The 17,226-nt window shown below is 46.6% G+C and overlaps 5 protein-coding genes across 5 annotated transcripts; 2 read left to right on the top strand and 3 right to left on the bottom strand.

The window, feature by feature from the left end:
* Positions 1 to 293: 293 nt before the first annotated feature.
* N7478_013269 (putative trimethyllysine dioxygenase TmlH) lies at positions 294 to 4,197 on the top strand (the record flags this gene model as incomplete). Its single annotated transcript, XM_056929479.1, has 11 exons — positions 294 to 413; positions 468 to 516; positions 594 to 914; positions 976 to 1,069; positions 1,144 to 1,432; positions 2,200 to 2,471; positions 3,023 to 3,101; positions 3,194 to 3,293; positions 3,346 to 3,834; positions 3,896 to 3,967; positions 4,058 to 4,197. The coding sequence occupies 11 exons, from the start codon at positions 294 to 296 to the stop codon at positions 4,195 to 4,197; spliced, it is 2,025 nt and encodes a 674-aa protein (XP_056772841.1).
* A 309-nt stretch (positions 4,198 to 4,506) lies between these two features.
* N7478_013268 (proteasome regulatory particle base subunit RPT5) lies at positions 4,507 to 6,128 on the top strand (the record flags this gene model as incomplete). The annotated part of the gene is made up of 3 exons (XM_056929478.1): positions 4,507 to 4,817; positions 4,961 to 5,376; positions 5,470 to 6,128. The coding sequence occupies 3 exons, from the start codon at positions 4,507 to 4,509 to the stop codon at positions 6,126 to 6,128; spliced, it is 1,386 nt and encodes a 461-aa protein (XP_056772840.1).
* A 560-nt stretch (positions 6,129 to 6,688) lies between these two features.
* On the bottom strand, positions 6,689 to 8,720 carry N7478_013267 (glutamine--tRNA ligase; the record flags this gene model as incomplete). Its single annotated transcript, XM_056929477.1, has 2 exons — positions 6,689 to 7,767; positions 7,826 to 8,720. The coding sequence occupies 2 exons, from the start codon at positions 8,718 to 8,720 to the stop codon at positions 6,689 to 6,691; spliced, it is 1,974 nt and encodes a 657-aa protein (XP_056772839.1).
* An 889-nt stretch (positions 8,721 to 9,609) lies between these two features.
* On the bottom strand, positions 9,610 to 10,490 carry N7478_013266 (uncharacterized protein; the record flags this gene model as incomplete). Its single annotated transcript, XM_056929476.1, has 2 exons — positions 9,610 to 9,866; positions 9,935 to 10,490. 2 exons carry the CDS (start codon positions 10,488 to 10,490, stop codon positions 9,610 to 9,612), a joined length of 813 nt encoding a protein of 270 aa, XP_056772838.1.
* Positions 10,491 to 12,019: 1,529 nt separating this feature from the next.
* Positions 12,020 to 14,419, bottom strand: N7478_013265 (uncharacterized protein; the record flags this gene model as incomplete). The annotated part of the gene is made up of 2 exons (XM_056929475.1): positions 12,020 to 13,931; positions 14,013 to 14,419. The coding sequence occupies 2 exons, from the start codon at positions 14,417 to 14,419 to the stop codon at positions 12,020 to 12,022; spliced, it is 2,319 nt and encodes a 772-aa protein (XP_056772837.1).
* Positions 14,420 to 17,226: the final 2,807 nt, after the last annotated feature.

The following is a 17,226-nucleotide window of genomic DNA, read 5'->3' as shown; positions in this document are numbered from 1 at the left end:
AACTTCTTCAATGTTTTATTTCCTTCCCGTTTGTATCTACCTTAAAACTCCTCACACAAGACCACGGCAATAGTACGCAAGTGCCAAGCAGCTGGTGTGTGTCTTCGGCAATTACGGGAGCAAATCATTATCAGATCCTCGGCCCAGGGTCGCCCCGCAATTGCTCAATCCTACTTTAGCTTCGTCTTGTCTCCGCTACCTCTTCCCGCTCCTTGTTTTTTCTTCTTTTGAGTCTTGTCTTTATTTTTCTCCTTTGCATAAAACATACCAATTATTCACATATCCATATAATCATGTCTGCTCCCGGAGCTGGTCACGAATTCCCTGCCCAGGAGGTGTCGTGGCAGAAGCGCGACGTCTTACTGTTTGCCAACAGCATTGGCTGCAAGGCCGATGAGCTCCAGTTTCTCTACGTGGGTCAATTCGACCAATTCCCTCGCTGGTCACTTTCTAACGATCCCAAATAGGAGCTGCACCCTAACTTCTCTGTCTTCCCGACTTATCCACTCATCCTTCGTATGTGATCCATCGGATGATGCTTGGTCTGATACAATGACAGCAGTAGATACACTAACATACCTGTGACTCTTTAGCTTTTAAGCTCACCGACCAGGAGGTGACTGATTTCTATGCCCGTCAAAAGGCTACCCACATTCCCGGTGTCCCCAAACTGGATCACCGCCATGGAGTTGATGGCCAGCGTAAGCTTACCGTCCTGAAGCCACTGCCTCCTACTAGCGCTGGGCGAAAGTTCGAATTGCGCAACAAGGTCATCGGTGTTTATGATAAGGGTAAACCCGGCACTGTCGTTGAGACCGAACAGTCTATCGTGGATAAGACGACTGGGGAGGTTTACTCAAAGGTGCTGTCTAGCGGGTTCTTGGTTGGCCAGGGTGGCTGGGGTGGTCCCAAGGGTAAGCCAAGCTGATAAAAGAGCTTACTAGGTGGTATATGTTACTTATCCGAGTTTCCCAGGTCCCGCTACTGTTAACTTCCCACCCCCTGAGGGTAAGGCCCCCGATGCCGTGCATGTTGTCGAGAGCAATATGCAGACAGCTCATCTCTACCGGTATGAGGCCCACTATTTCACGCAGCTAACTCACATGAAATACGAAATATCAAATACTAATACTTAATAATCAGCCTAAACGGAGACTATAACCCGCTCCACGCCACTCCTGAACCTGGTCAGAAGATGGGATTCGGTGGAATTATCATCCACGGCCTATTCAGCTGGAACTCCTCTGCACATGGAATTCTCCGTCTCTTGGGAGGCAGTGACCCTGCTAATATGAAGGAATTCCAGGCCCGCTTTGCGTCACCTGTTCGACCCGGCGATAAGCTTACGACTGAGATCTGGCGATTGGGCAATGCCGGACCCGACGGCTTCGAGGAAATTCGATTTGTTACCAAGAACCAGAATGGTAAGGCTGTCTTGAGCAATGGTCGATGCTTGTTGAAGGTCACTTCGCCGAAGAGTAAACTGTGATCTTCATCTATACATGTGTATCCGTACCTATTTGAGGTTTATCTGTATATCATATCTATGCCTCGGGCGGAGATAAATTATAAATGAATACTTTTTTTGGTTAGTTGCAGTAACCATTGTGATTCAATCGAGAATAGCGAAACATTTATGGAGTCGTATTCAATGTTTTGGTCGCCCCTCAAGCACTCTTACTTTATTCCGTTGGGTGTCGCCATTGGATTGATGGCTATGCAGAATGCACCAATCAAAGCATCTACACCGTCAAATATTCTATTCAAACAACTAGTGCCAAAGCCATGAGTACATAGGCGTATATATCTAATATATTAATTTGACCGATTTAATAATCGAAACAGAATCAACCGCTTGTATACACGTGATCATCGGTCATTCCCGAGGCTCCAGCTAAGCACAGACGTTTCCCCAGATTTGACACCTACATATTCGGTTCTACACGTTTGATCACACCAGAGCACGCCATGTATATTACACGAGCGGCTTTAATTCGGCCAGCTGTTGTACAGCGAGCTTGTCGGTATGTGATACCCCCTTGGAAGCTACCAATGAACCGAGGCTAATGTACAAGAAGAACATCACTCACTCACCTGCGGGTCGAGAGGGGTAGCTTGGTATGTCATGAACGCACCACACTCTTGAAACCAGTCCAAAAAGCCGCAATGTTCTAAAAAATTCCTTTTCAATCCTGATAGGGTAATGTTTCACTAGGATGCAGCTATGTTTATGGCTCTAGATTGAGCTCATGGGTCCCTCAGAAGAAGAGAAAGCAGCAGCCTAAGCAACCTGAGCCTGCGTGGAAATCGCCTGGTTTTACCATTCCGGCCGAGGAAAAAGACTCCCCAATCCTCAAGCAGTTTGAATCTGCCCCGGAATCCGCTGGAGTGGCTTATGGCGCATACCGAAATGGGTGCCTCCCAATCAAGAATAAATCGGAGTACATGGGGAAAAGCCCACATATGTTATTGTAAGTTGCTCGCGTGACTAGTGGATACTTTGTAATATCTAACCTGAATATAGCGGGAGATTCTTTTTGAGGTGAGTTTATCATTAGTTATATTAAGTGGAGTCATATTGAGAGTCGCTCCGGCAGGGAAAATTGCCAATGTCCCAAGTGTATACATCCGGACACGAGGCAAAAAATCACCAATACCTTTTCAGTAAGTCAGGATATGGATATTATGAAGCTCAATATGATGCATTGAGATGGTACATGCTCATAATCCACATTTTTAGATCCCAGAGGACGTTGACGTGGTACGAATTGAGCCAAACGACACAGATGTCAAGATTGAATGTAAATTGTTGCGCCGAGAGACGAAGAATTGAAAGGCACGATGTCACTAATCACGGATATATAGGGACCGATGGCCACGAATCATCTTATCCATGGGGTTGGCTTATCGCACATAAGCATTTCAGTCCAGAGCTAAGAAGACCTGCAAGAGCGCCGCTCGTAAGGTGCAGTATATCTACAGCCCATTCTTTGAGAAACACTTGTCTAATGATATTTGACAGAGGCTTATCAAAGCCTTATAAAAAGGACGAGCCCTATCCAGAAGTGAATTTCGAAGAGGTGATGTCAAAAGACAGCGCCGTACTTGACTGGTTGTGGAAAATTGTATGGAGAAAAGTATCACTTAGTTCGCACATCATTGGTGACTAACGACATCATCGCTTTATAAACAGTACAATTCCGGCTTTTGTTTCATCGACGGCGTTCCTGCCACTCCTGAAGCTACGAAGACTTTGATCGAGCGGATTGCCTTCATTCGACATACTCATTACGGTAATATCTCCTTTTCTTGAATCCATTTATGAGCTATCCTAACATATTGCAGGTGGATTCTGGGAGTTTACCGCCGACCTCACGCTTAAGGACACTGCCTACACAAATGAGTTCCTTGGTGGGCATACTGATAATACCTATTTCACCGACCCCGCAAGACTTCAGCTTTTCCATTTGTTATCGCATACCGATGGCAGCGGGGGAGAAAGTCTCTTAGTGGATGCATTCGCAGCAGCTAAGAAATTGAGGGCTGAGAACAAAGAGCTCTTCAATTCATTGGCTGTGGAGAAGCACTCCTGGCACGCCAGCGGCAACGAAGACGTCTGCATTCAACCTGCCGTCCGCGCCCCTGTCCTCTCTGCCCATGGGGATACGAAAGCTGTGTATCAAATCCGCTGGAATGATTATGACAGGGCACCAAAGAGTGACTGGACAATCGAACAGCAGGATACCTGGTATAAAGCAGCCAGCCGTTTCAACGAGATTCTTAACGAGCAACATCGGCAGATAGTAACTCAACTGCAGCCAGGAAAGGCATTAAGTAAGTGCATACTCAATATATCTAAAAAGAAAAACCTGACTAACATCAGTACTTTTTTAAGTTTTTGACAATTGGAGGATGCTGCATGGTCGCTCTGAATTTACCGGAAAGCGAAGAATGTGCGGTGGCTACAGTATGTATTAAAGAAAACGAGAGCTTAGTGACTAGCCCACATGAGCTCAGATCTTCTGAAAATTGCCATATCGCTAACCAGATTGAACAGTTAACAATGACGATTTTATCTCACGACTTCGTCTCCTCAAGTTTGGTCGCGAGAAGGTTCTGAACAGCCTAGGAACATTTTCTACAAGGAGCCCAGATCCCAGAAACATCAAAGCTCTCGAGCCCGCTGACATCTATTAAGGTCACGCACTTTAATAGTTACACGGAGCACTGTAGATAGAAAGCCATAGAAATGAAACACATTGATATGATAAATTAAAGTAGAATGTTTGTAGTCCTAGAAACCCACCGGGGGCCCTTACTGTTGATGCTCTTCACGTGACTGGCTGACGTTGTTGGAGCTCGGCCACGCCTGAGCTCTTCTCCAACCTTCTACCTCCCCATTCCCACCTTCCACCTCACCTTTCCAAACCGAGCCACCCATCATTTAACAGCATATATTCCATCAGATACGGTTGTGCTTGAATCTCTGATAATTCATCACCCATCATGTCGACACTTGAGGACCTCGACGACCTTGAGCGCGAAAACAGAGACAAGAAGCAAGACCAAGATGGCGACGACAAGAAGCTCGGCGGCGATGATGATGCCGACATGGAAGACGCCGACAAGAAGGAGGATGAGGAGGAGCTCTTAGACGAGGAAATCTTGCACTCAAGCACGGCAGACATCGTCAAGCGACGGCGGATGTTGGAGAATGAGATGCGGATTATGAAGAGCGAGTTTCAACGCTTGACACACGAACAAAGTACAATGAGGGAGAAGGTTAAGGATAACCAAGAAAAGATTGAGAACAATAGGTGCGGCCCCCAAATGACTACATTGATGGAACCCTCCGTCCAAGAACCTGCGGAGCGGAGCTTCGCGAACTGTCCGCAGGATGCGATGACAAATACTCAATATCCCTTTGGATTGATGCTAACATCATACGTCTCATCATTAGACAACTACCATATCTCGTTGGAAATGTTGTCGAGTTATTGGATCTCGATGTAGAGGCTGATGCAGCAGAGGAAGGGGCCAATATCGACCTGGATGCCACCCGCGTAGGTAAATCCGCTGTCATCAAGACCTCGACTCGCCAGACTATCTTCCTCCCCCTTATCGGCTTGGTGGATCACGAGAAGCTGAAGCCCGGTGATTTGATCGGTGTCAATAAGGACTCATATCTTATCCTGGATACACTGCCAGCTGAGTATGATAACCGTGTCAAGGCGATGGAGGTGGACGAGAAGCCAACGGAGAAGTACACGGATATCGGTGGTCTTGATAAGCAGATCGAAGAGATTGTGGAGGCTATTGTATGGCCGATGAAGGAAGCAGAACGTTTCAAGAAGATCGGCATCAAGGCTCCAAAGGGTACGTACCTTCGACATCGAGGACATCTCCATTATCTCTTTGTTCTCTCCAGCCAAACCCATCCCAGTAACTAACCATTCTTTCTTAATCTAGGTGCTTTGATGTACGGACCCCCCGGAACTGGTAAAACCCTCCTTGCCCGAGCTTGTGCCGCCGAAACAAACGCCACATTCCTGAAGCTTGCCGGTCCACAACTGGTCCAGATGTTCATCGGTGACGGTGCCAAGCTGGTGCGCGACTGCTTCGCCCTAGCCAAGGAGAAGGCCCCGTCAATTATCTTCATTGACGAGCTGGACGCCGTCGGCACAAAGCGTTTCGACTCCGAGAAGTCCGGTGACCGTGAAGTACAGCGTACTATGCTGGAACTTCTGAACCAACTGGACGGGTTCGCCTCAGACGACCGTATCAAGGTTCTAGCCGCGACTAACCGAGTTGATGTGCTTGATCCCGCTCTGCTTCGTTCCGGCCGTCTTGATCGCAAGATCGAATTCCCCTTGCCTAACGAGGAAGCTCGTGCCAACATCTTGCAGATCCACTCGCGGAAAATGTCAGTTGAGGACAGTGTCAACTGGGCTGAATTGGCTCGTAGCACAGACGAGTTTGGTGGTGCGCAGCTGAAGGCTGTCTGTGTTGAGGCTGGTATGATCGCTTTGCGAAAGGGTTTGAGCAAGATTGGGCATGAGAACTACGTTGATGCTATCGCTGAAGTTCAGGCCAAGAAGAAGGATATCAACATGGGCATCTATGTCTAGAATTGTGTTGTGTTATGTCTTGTTTTCTTTTTTTGGAACAAAGGATATTCGTCCTTTATTTCTTTTGATTTCCCCATCTTCTTCCTCTCTTATATCTCCCCCTCTCCACGTCATTGGTTTTTCGCCATGTCATGTATGTATCGTTCTACAGCTTTATAAGCCTGGCTGTTAATTCGCTGTGCATGTGGGTGATTATGCCTCTAAACCAAATAACATGATGATCTTAGAATGGCAGTATTATCAATATATCTTATATATTAAGCTTTTATTGTTACACCAGGCTATTAATACTTGGATCAACTGATATAAAGATTGGAAGGTTAATCCACTCCGGAATAAATTAAATGTAGAATATTTTTTATTCATTTCAGTATAAAAAGCTGCTATCGTCATCGAAATTAAACGAAATATGCAATGGTCATAAATCCATATCTCCATATACAACACCTTCCCCATTCTACCACATGATATGACACTGTCTTACTCATGCAAAACAATGTTAAAAACAATGTTTAGATGCAACACGTCCAAAAGAACAGCTAAAAACAATATCGAGGCATTTAGGTCTTACCCTGGGTATCCTTCAGAGTAACAATACGATTCAAAATCAACTTGTCAGGAGTAGTCTCCCGATCAACAGCAAAGTAAGCAACACGCATACCCTGGAAACGAATAGAGTGCTGATTCTGAGAGACATCACCCTCCTCAGCAGCCTCCTTGGGCCAAGGGCCAGAGCGACTAATCTCATGGAATCCAGTCTCAATCATAGCATCGGGGAAGATCTGTTCCGAATCGGGGTTGATATCGGCCAAGAAGCCATCAGGGTGAGAGTTGGGATCATCAGACTTGAACAGAGGGTTTGTAGCGCGGATCTCAGCGCGAACAGGACTGTTGTTGGCAGGAGAGTCGGCAACCCAGTGAATAAAGGACTTAGGTTTCTTGGGTGCGGCGCCTTCTTCGGGCTTCTCATACTTGGCATGAACGCATGTAACAACGCCAGTTGTGGGATCTTTCTCGAAGCCAGTGGCTGTGATGGGGTAAGGGGCCTTAAGGAGACCGACTGTTTTACCAGGTGCGAGACGGAAGTAATCTGGGGAGTCGACTTCGCGGAAATCAGAACGCTCGATGTAAACGGTCTTTGTGAAGGGGATTTTGTGGGTGCCGAAAGCTGCTGCGTCCTTGCCGAAGGGGGCTTCGACAAATTCACAATAGTCATCGGGGAGATCATCAATGATGACCTTAAGAGGCTCGGTAACGACCATCAGACGGGGAACGGTAGTCTCGAGGAACTGGCGGACGGTCTGTTCGAATTTGGCGATTTGGACATTGGAGCCGGATTTTGTGACACCGAGGGAGTTGACGAAGGTGAGGATGGCTCCGGGGGGAATACCGCGGCGGCGGAGGGCAATCAGGGTGTAGAGACGGGGATCGTCCCAGTCGCGAACATGGCCTTCCTTGACGAGTTTGATGATCTTGCGCTTTGAAAGAACGGTTCCAGTGAGGTTGAGACGACCATACTCGCGCTGCATTGGGCGGTAGACTTCGAGCTTGTCGCAGAGCCATTCGTAAGAGACACGGGAGAGCTCAAACTCGGTTGTACACAGGGAGTGAGTGATACCCTCGATACTATCGCAGAGACCTAAAAAGACGAATTAGCAAGCTGTTCTCTCTGACTTGGAAAATTCGAATAATCTTACAGTGTGTAAAGTCATATGTCGGGTACATAACCCATGAGCCTGCAGTGCGGAAATGATGCTTCTCCTCGCCCTCGGGAATGCGCCAAGCGAACAAATCCCACATCTGAGGGTTGGGATTTGTGATATCCTGCTTCATGCGCAAAGCAGCCTCACCAGCCTTATATTTCCCACCCCGCATGGCCTGGAACTCAGCCAGGGACTCCTCAATCGGGCGTGAGCGATGGCTACACGCAAAACGCTCTCCACCACGCACTCCACCCGCACCCTCACCACGCTGGGCCTTAACATCCGCCTGAGTACAATGGCAAACATAAGCACCATCACGCTTAATCAAATCAATCGCAAGCTCGTAGAGCTGCTCGAAATTATCACTAGCGCAAGTTTCGCGTACAGGCTTGAAGCCTAACCAAGTGACAATATCCCGAATAGCATTGTAGTATCGCTCCTCCTCACCGGCGGGGTTGGTATCGTCGAAACGCAAGATACATTCACCGCCGTGGTATTTCGCAAAACCAAAGTTGATTGCGATGGCCTTGCTGTGACCGATATGGAGGAATCCATTGGGCTCGGGAGGGAAACGGGTGCGGATCTTCGTAAGAGTATCTGAGAGTGGCCTTTCCTGGTATACGTCGGAGAGGAAGCCGAGCTTGAACATGGATTCGGGGTCCTGGGTAGGCTCCTCTTTGACGGGCTTCGCAGGCTTGGGCTGAGTGGTCTTCGCAGGCTTGGGCGCGTTCTTGGCTTTCTCTTTCTTCTCTGCCTTTTCTCTTTCTTTCTGCTCCTTCTTCAACTGGCTTTTGCTCTTCTTGTTCGGGTCAGCGGGGGCTGCCTCCTCCTTAACCTCCTTCACCTCCTTGGGCCGCTCGGGCAGGTCAACGGGCTTAGCCGGATCCATGATTGAATTCCTTTATATGCGACAGGCTATCAATGGCGGGGAGTGGATATTTTTTTTCTATGGAGGGGCTGCGATGTTCTTATCAGTCCCCATTCGCTTATCGGGCCGATGAAACCCCGGATGAGTCATATAAGCATTTAACAACATTTGAAGGGGCAAAAGATAACACTGCACATGTGCATCTATACCGGATAATATTATATGATGACTGAGCCAGACTTCCAAAGGTGAACTGAACTAGGGGTCTATTGCTAGGCTTATAAGTTAACATGTTGTCGTGGTATGAGTCAAGTTCGACGTTGCCGCTATCATTAAGCATCTCCATACATCTTCGAGCGGAATCGAAGCAGAACACTTATCCTGCAAGCTCAAGTAATCTCGACTAGATTGCACCTGAGGTATATGTCACAATCTCAAAACTTCTATCGTACCAAAATATGTCTGCAAATATAGAATGGTGTGTTGTCTAAGTGGTCTATCACAAACAAAAACAAAATCAAGTATGAACTCAACATGTCTCAATTATCAGGCCAGCCTCTTCCCCTGATGATTGTTATCAGCTAGGCAGTCATCCGTATCGCCAAGTTGAGAGCCTCACATTCTGAGCGTAAGGAAATATCCTGGCTGGGAGGCTCATACGCAGTATACCCTAAATGCTTAGCATGAAAATATTACGAGCGACCGTGTAGTCTAAGCTAACTATGAACCATAGCATTTGAACATTAGAATGCTCTGAAAAGACTACACATGTAATTTGCCTTGTGTTCATGAACATAGTCCCTTTGAAGTATTGCAAATCACACCTTTAAAATAGAAATGGAAAGGAAGGAGGACTGTCGGCAATAGACAGAAGTAACGTGCTATCTGATATTTTGCTAGATAAAGAATCTCAATATCTCAAAATCTGCCAAAGCTTTCTCTCTTCGTCAGCTATGCTTCGAAAATGTTCCATCTCTGTCTTTTTCACTGCTACGTATGATGAGACAAGAGTTTTGCCCGTACTATTTTGGATCTCCTCATCCGATTGGAGAGCGGCCAGACTTTCATCGAGCGTTTTTGGCAATAAGACTTTCACCCCTAGAGCTTCACGCTCAAGAGGGGTCATATCAGTGGGAGATTTGCTGCAGTCCCCACCTCGGAGAGGCTCTTTGTTGGTAAGACCATGTATACCAGCCGATATAATGGCACCAAGTGCGAGGTAGGGATTGGCAAACCGTCCATTAGTTTGATTTCGAAGTAATTGTCCTTAATGCGTCGTAGAGCAGCTTCTTTGTTTTCCCAGCCCCAGCAGGCATACTCTCCACCACTCCAAAGTCCGGCCTGGATGCGGTCATAGCTTATATCCTGGGGTAGGGTAAATGCTAAGATTGGCGGTATGTGGTTGAGTACGCCCGCGAAAAACCATTCTGGATTTAGGGACTCCTCATGTTCTTTGGGATTGATGGAGATGTGAACATGTGAGCCAGTGCCGGCATGTTCTTGGGATAACCGAGGGTAGAGAGTCGGGTGCACCTTATAAGCCCGAGCAATATTTCGGATGGTGTCGCGAGCCTTCAGCAGTGTGTCGGCAGCTTCGACTGGAACTTTAGGTGGAAGCACAAATTCCCACTGACCAGGAGCTGATTCTGAGTGGAAATGTTCGAGGAATATTCCAACTTCTCCCGGAGCTCGCACGATATTCTCTATGAGTTCAATATACACGAAGTCATCGGCCGAAATGCAAGCCCAAGATTGGTTTTCATTAATCGGTGTATATGTCTTTCCATCCATCTTTAGAAATACTACTTCAATTTCAAATCCCACGAGAGCCGAAAGCTTCATTCAGCTTTGAAGAGTATCATGTAGCTTTTGAAGTTGTGAGCGTGGGCATTCGGCTAAGCCGGTCAGGTCTGTCTTCAAGGCGCTACATTGGATAACAGCCCGCTCTCCATTTCAACCAGCCTAACAGTGGACTGTAGTCAGGTCTGGGTATAGGCCAAAGGCCCCAGGAGGCAAGGCACCCTCTGGTAGATGATCACCTGGCGTAAGAGAGAAAGCAGCCTTTGGAAGGGATAAGAGTTGCTGCGTCTTCATCATTTGTGTATGTGATCATGGCCACTGAAGAGCCCGACATTGCTTCTTGCTCTCGCTTAAATTGAGAACCCATAGATATAGACCACAAAAATGATGGAGTTCAAGTTATTGCGACAATGTGTCTTCCGACTTGAATACTGTTTTGTTCAGAGATTTAATTCAAATTACATAATCGTTCAGTAATTCAAAAGAAAAAGCAACAGGTGATAAGACGGTGTAACATGCTCTATCCACGTCATCTGCGTGGCGTGGTGCACCGTTCTGCAGTTCGACGTATCTCATTGGATCTAATTTTCTTCTTCTTCTTCTTCTTCTTAAAAAAACCGCTTGCATTTTTTCAGACCACGTATTGTCTTTTCAGCTTGGGATCCATAATATTGGAGATCGTCACTGCACCTTTCCCCGCAGTGGAGGGTTCATTTCAATGACCCTGGCAACTTGAATGACATGCCCTGGGACTGTTCCTTCTACTTCCTTCTCCAGCATGGTATCATGATCGGCTGTCGAGGATTCATTTCCTTTAATCTTATACATATGTACAGACGCCTCGGTGAACAAGATGCTCTCGCGTATCAAGGCTTCTGTAGGTGCTATGTGGAAGGCTATAGCTACACGACTTCGAATGACCGGTTTCTATAAGAACAAAGCATCTTCAGATAATACAATTTCTTAGTGACATTCGCAGCTTATCTTTTCATAGGTAATTCAATAGATGTATCATAAAATATAGGATTTCGTGTACTATCGATCATACCTAGGTAATGTACATGGTAAAAAGAAGTATATAAAAGATTGTACAAGTTTGCAGATATAAACCTGATGAAAGATAAAAAAGTAAAAATCACAAGAAAGGCCAGTCCATTCATGTTCAAGCGACAAGATCTGTCACCAAGATGCAAGATGAGGACTTAACACCATACCAAAAATCCACAGGTGAGTAGTACATATACACAAAAATATAAGATCGACATAGTGGTACAAAAGAGTATTAACCAATAAAGCCACCAGGTATGCTCATTAAACCAAGGGAATACCAGATACCGAATAGTTTGTATCATCCAAGGAGGGTTGGATATTGAGAGAGAAAATAAAAGAGAAAATATAGGAAAATAAATCCGAAAGCACCGTAGAAAAGAAATGGACCAAATGCGGGGTATATGGCGTAGGAATCGAGATAGTAGACAAAGAGAATTGTAATGGGCGTACGGTTAGAATGTTGGGTATATTCAGAAGAGTTTTTTGGCATCGATGAGTTCGGAGTTTCCTGGCCGGTCGCGTTCCATATGAAACCACCAGTCACGGCCAGTTTTATGGTTCCATGAGCCAGTGCAAGAATCTTTTTCCCAGGGGAGGGCAGATGTCGACCCATTACTGATTGTAGTGATAGGTGTGGTGGGAGTCGCAGGGGTGCCGGTGGAACGACCACCTAAGCTGCCCCAGGCGAAGCGGGATGTGGTAGTTGAAGATGGCGATGCTACCTCGTCTAATGGCGGCAAACTGATAGTGCTGCGACTGTCGAAGCAATGCACTCCCATACCGGCAGCGTATGATAGAGACTGGTTAGATGCAAGGAGTTGCTTCCATCCAATCAAGCCGCCGTCGGATTCTTGGCCGCAGATATCAGGCCGAAGCAAGAATTTAGGAATTGATGAATTAGTCAATGGGTCCCTTAAGCCTGTGCGTCCCATATAAGCAGGCATGTGGAATTCATAAACGGTCTTAGGGCCTTCGAATTCCTCGTCAGTGGGTCGATTCTTATAGCGTTCGCAGGCAGCCCAGATTCCGTAATCGTCCATTTCTTGTTCTGGCTCCTCGTCAAATGATGTTGTAAGGGCGTTATCTGGGACATAAGTATCTGAATAATCTTGAATCAGAACCAGCATTCCGGCTTCGGTATCTTTAACAGCCATATCAATGAAAGTTTGGGCGCGAATTCGGGAAGACGTCAAGTTATTTCCAGCCGGTAGAGCAAGCGGTCGTGTATTGACGGAGCCGTGGGAACTGCGAGGTAGACTGTAGCGGTCTGGTCGTAGTAGGGCTTGGCCTTTAGTGATAGGTCGACAGACAGCCTGTAAAACACCGGGGGGCTCAACATCATTCGGCGCACGAAGGGTCTCAAGGTTCGGAAAACCAGCCGAAAGAATGCTTTGCGCGAGGTGGGAGTTGGGGGTATCGGAGATTTTCTGACTTTGTCGGAAGGGAGGGCAGTCGAGTTGCGAAAGAGCAATGCCTGGATCTGGGCAAGCCACATCCCAATGGAGATATTTAAGGGTCGAAGAAGCCAGGATAGGTTGAAATACCATGCCCTCATCTGGCATGATCGGGCACTTACCCGTTTGTACAAATTTGAATCGTTCGAGTTGTCTTAGAGAGGAGAGAATCTTGGAGATAACCAATAGGGACTCCACGTTTTGCTCCACCAAGACGAATGACTTCAATGAACGAGATTCAGGGCGGGTTGCAAACTGCATAAGACCCCCCTCAGTTACACCAGGTAAACTCTCCAATCTCACAGATTCCAAAGATGGAAGGCATAATAGCGTGCTATCGGCAAACGCATCTTCATTAAAGGAAGAGATGCAAAGATTTTTGAGTGAGGGTAAAAGATCAAACATGCGCAAAAAGAGACTGGGTTCCAAGGCACCATTACCATTCAGCCCATACAACATCAATGTCTCCAGGTTCGACCATGAGACATGATAATCCAAGAACTCAAACATCTGAGAGGGGCCTAGACTGCCGGGGCAAGAGTCGCTGCGTGGTGACATTTCGGACACTTCTGTAGCCTCGCCCAGGACCCAGATATGCTCCTTGAGCTTCTTACGCGTAGATAAGGCGTGGGTTAAGCGGTCGAACTCGTGGTGGTAGGGAATAGTCAAGCCCAGCAATCGCTCCAAGTTCGGACACACCATGACGACGGACGCGATCAGATCTCGATATTCCTGCCATTGCGCGCTTTGTTTTGTTGTTGTGAAGAGGAGGTCCATCTGGGGAACGCGTAGCTCATAGACGAGATTGGCCAGCAATTTCCGTTCACGGAGGGTACGTCTCAGTAACTTCAAGCGACTACCTCTCTTGAGGCGATATTTCTTCAATTGGGCTGGGGAGTCGTTTCCAACAATGTGTATTTGATTATATCTGAAGAAACATAAGGGTCAGTAACTATACTCATTTTGTCTTGCAACTGATAGCCCAACGGCTGGCTGGAGGGCTACTTACAATCGTGCGCGAACTGCCTTCTCCCATCCTCGACAGGTGAGGGAGAGGGCATGTAAGTCACGCTGGTAACATGTTGTGCATCCCGTCTGATGTGGCGCTTTATGTAAATTCTCGAGGTTGTCAATGATCACCTCGTATACTTCGTGCGGGATGCGTTTTTGAACTGGTTCGACCCCGATGCTGGGGATTGACCCCACGGAATCATATTGACGGGAGGAAGGCGTCGGGGATGTAGGCGGATGGGAGGTTGGCGCGGTCGAGGCTGTATAGTTTGATTTGTAGGAGGAAACGGAGGAAGTTCGAGAAGTGACTGGTTGAACTGTGACAGTCCATTCTTTGCAAGTGGCGTCCTGCGGGATGGTATACGGCACCGCAGGGCTCTCCGGTCTACTTGCGACAACACTCATTGTGAATTCGAGTCGCCTAGCATGGGAGGCGTCAAGAGCGCGTCAGGATAGCCGATAGGGAGAAAGATAAACGGTGCGCCCAATCGAAATAGAAAAAACGAATGTGGTATATCGAAAGGCTGGAGGCGGGGGTCGAGGAATGTAGGGGGTTGAGTGGGTTTTCACATCCACGGGTTGACTGGAGAGTGTCGTAATACGGAAGATCGACGGATTCCAGTTGAGGTCAGTTTGTTTTGGTAATCCACGAGGCGTCGGATTTCAAGTTTGAATGATGATATTGAGATTGTGTTAGACCTGGATTGTGCAGAGAGGAGAAAAAAGAGAAGTAACGATCAACGACCACCATCGACTCGCTCGTACTCTCTTTCTCACGCACTGTGCTTCTCTTACTACGCGGGAAAAAGGTCGATCAACCCCCACATCAGGCATGTGTTCTGCTCGTGCTGAGCGGAGAAAGTTGACAGGGGCCGGTTCAGGGGTTGGACGACACAATCCTCGTCCTAAACCTAAAGAGTCAGGGATCCGCCCGAACTAAGGAAGTTACAGAAGTATTCTGATGATTCTTTTTTGAATTTCAAATTTATTATTATTATAATATGATTTCGATTATCTTATTCCATTTCATTATGTACTGGATTCCATATATAGACTGTATGTAGAGTAGTATATCCTCTCTGCGGCATTTAATAGCGAGCATCATATAACAACAATCCTTGGTTCAACTTGGTTTAAGCCCATGATCCATCACGTATTGACTATAGAGTTACTCAGTCCTTTCTATTGTCAATATCCCAAAGCATCGACTTAGACTATCTACTGCTTTCCCATGGATCGACCTGTCAAATCCTTTTTGTATATAGTCTGGAGTCGACTACATATGATGGATCAGTAGTCCTTCCTACCATCATAAATAGAAATGTATATTCTCTCTTTTTTCTCTCTTTTCTCTCTTTTCTCATGCACCAAACATCCACATCCTTCGGGGCGCGGTTCGTGAACTGCAGCCCTAACCCACGCTAGGGATAGTCTAGCGGGTCCACAGTGGGGACTTTACCCCTTTTTCACTGGGTTTTTACTTCTTTTTTTCACGCGTTTTTTCTTGGACTGGAAATCCCATTAATGTCTGTTGCTATTTTGAGTAAGGTCCAAACTCCATTAGACAAAAGAAGACCTGATCCCCGTTGATTTTAATCTCCAGGTGCCGTTAGTATGTTTCAAAGGGCATGGTTACTTCTTCCCGCAAGAACAACGTTAACCAGGGTAGATAAACCAGGGTATGTACAAAAGTTCAGGAGAAATCGAAGAATTCACTGTAAATATTTTCCGATCACAAATCCCCGACACGAACAGATGTCAAAGCGTGTGAAACATTCGACGCCTCTGGTTCAATCAAGTAAGTGGTGGCGCCACTAAGCATACAGAGACGAGAACGAAGAGGGGGCAATAATCGTGATGACTCCATCATCATCAGAATGCCACTCGCTATCTCCGTGTATCCGCGTACTTCACGTTTTTATGGAATGTTCCTTGTAAAAGACATTGCCACTCAGACTCAAAAACATGAACTTACTCACTAGCGTCGTCCATAGGAACCATCCAATGAATACAATAATGGCAGCAATAGCCTGCCCTACTAGATCAATGACGATCTACAACACACCCAAGGGTCGGTCATTGGTTCATCACACTTCTCTCCGGATCAAAAGTTAGGTCCAGTAGACACAATACATACAATGTAAGTACATAGTAAGTATCTGGTGAACGGCTCTACTCGGGCCAAGCAGCCAAGCACTTTTGCCGCATCATCACAGACATCAATTAATCTAAAAAAAAAAAAGCGGACTGAAACTCGGATATTACGGCTTCAGAACTCGGCACACTTTACTCTCCCAGGAATGGTGGCCAGTCAGCCCGATCCAAACACCACAATTAATATTAAATGTGGACAATAACTAGAGCTGAGACCCGATCTGGTGGGGACAAAACCCACCCGCTCGTCCCTGGTCAAATTCAAATTCTGACCAATTACATCCTCGGATCTCGCACTCATGGCTCCTTAGATCGAGCGTGCATCTCGAGGGTGCAAGTGATTTGAAATTTCCACGAGCGACTCCACCTTTGCGGCTGTTCTTCAGGCTTGATTCGTGGGTGATATTTGGTCGCTTGTTGTCTTATTTATGGTCTTGAGCCTGTACTGTACTCTGTACGGAGCTACTTATGAACCATCAGGATCCACTGTCTTATCTCGTGTTTGGTGTTTGATAGGGGTGCATAAATATGCAAGACACGGCTTGGGGATGTGGGTTCTTGGTTTTGGAGTCAGTTTATTTGTGCTCCGTGTACAATATACTTTAGTAGCATGGCAGATGGATCGACAAAGACGGGGGTGGTTTACGTGATTATGCCGTGTTTTCCATCATATGCTATTATTAAGCCTCCATATTCCAGACAGGGAAACTGTCTTACAAAGACCCATGTGTTTCATGGTTCTTCATTGTTGAGACACGGCTTATGCAGGATATCCAAATGGTCATTTCAGAGAAAAGGAGGGCAATTTTGAAACGCGCATAATGTAGCAGGTTATTATTTGCTGCACTCTGTAAGTGGCTTTGCAGTGGTATTCTGATTCGAGATTATGGATTAGACCGAGTTCATATTGGTGCCAATGTGTGCGGGCATAGGCCCGGGGGTACTTATATTCTTCAAGTTCTTCCACGCTTAATGCCATATATACTTATGTACAACTCCAAAGGTTCTTCAAGGGCCGGTGGAGCCACAGAGCCTCCAGGGCTGAATGGATACATCCA

The sequence above is a fragment of the Penicillium angulare genome (genome assembly GCF_028827245.1).
Source record: "Penicillium angulare strain IBT 27051 chromosome Unknown utg000012l_segment0_segment0, whole genome shotgun sequence".
NCBI lineage: Eukaryota > Fungi > Ascomycota > Eurotiomycetes > Eurotiales > Aspergillaceae > Penicillium > Penicillium angulare.
The sequence above is the reverse complement of the archived record's forward strand: the minus strand, read 5'-3'. Positions and strand labels throughout refer to the sequence as shown.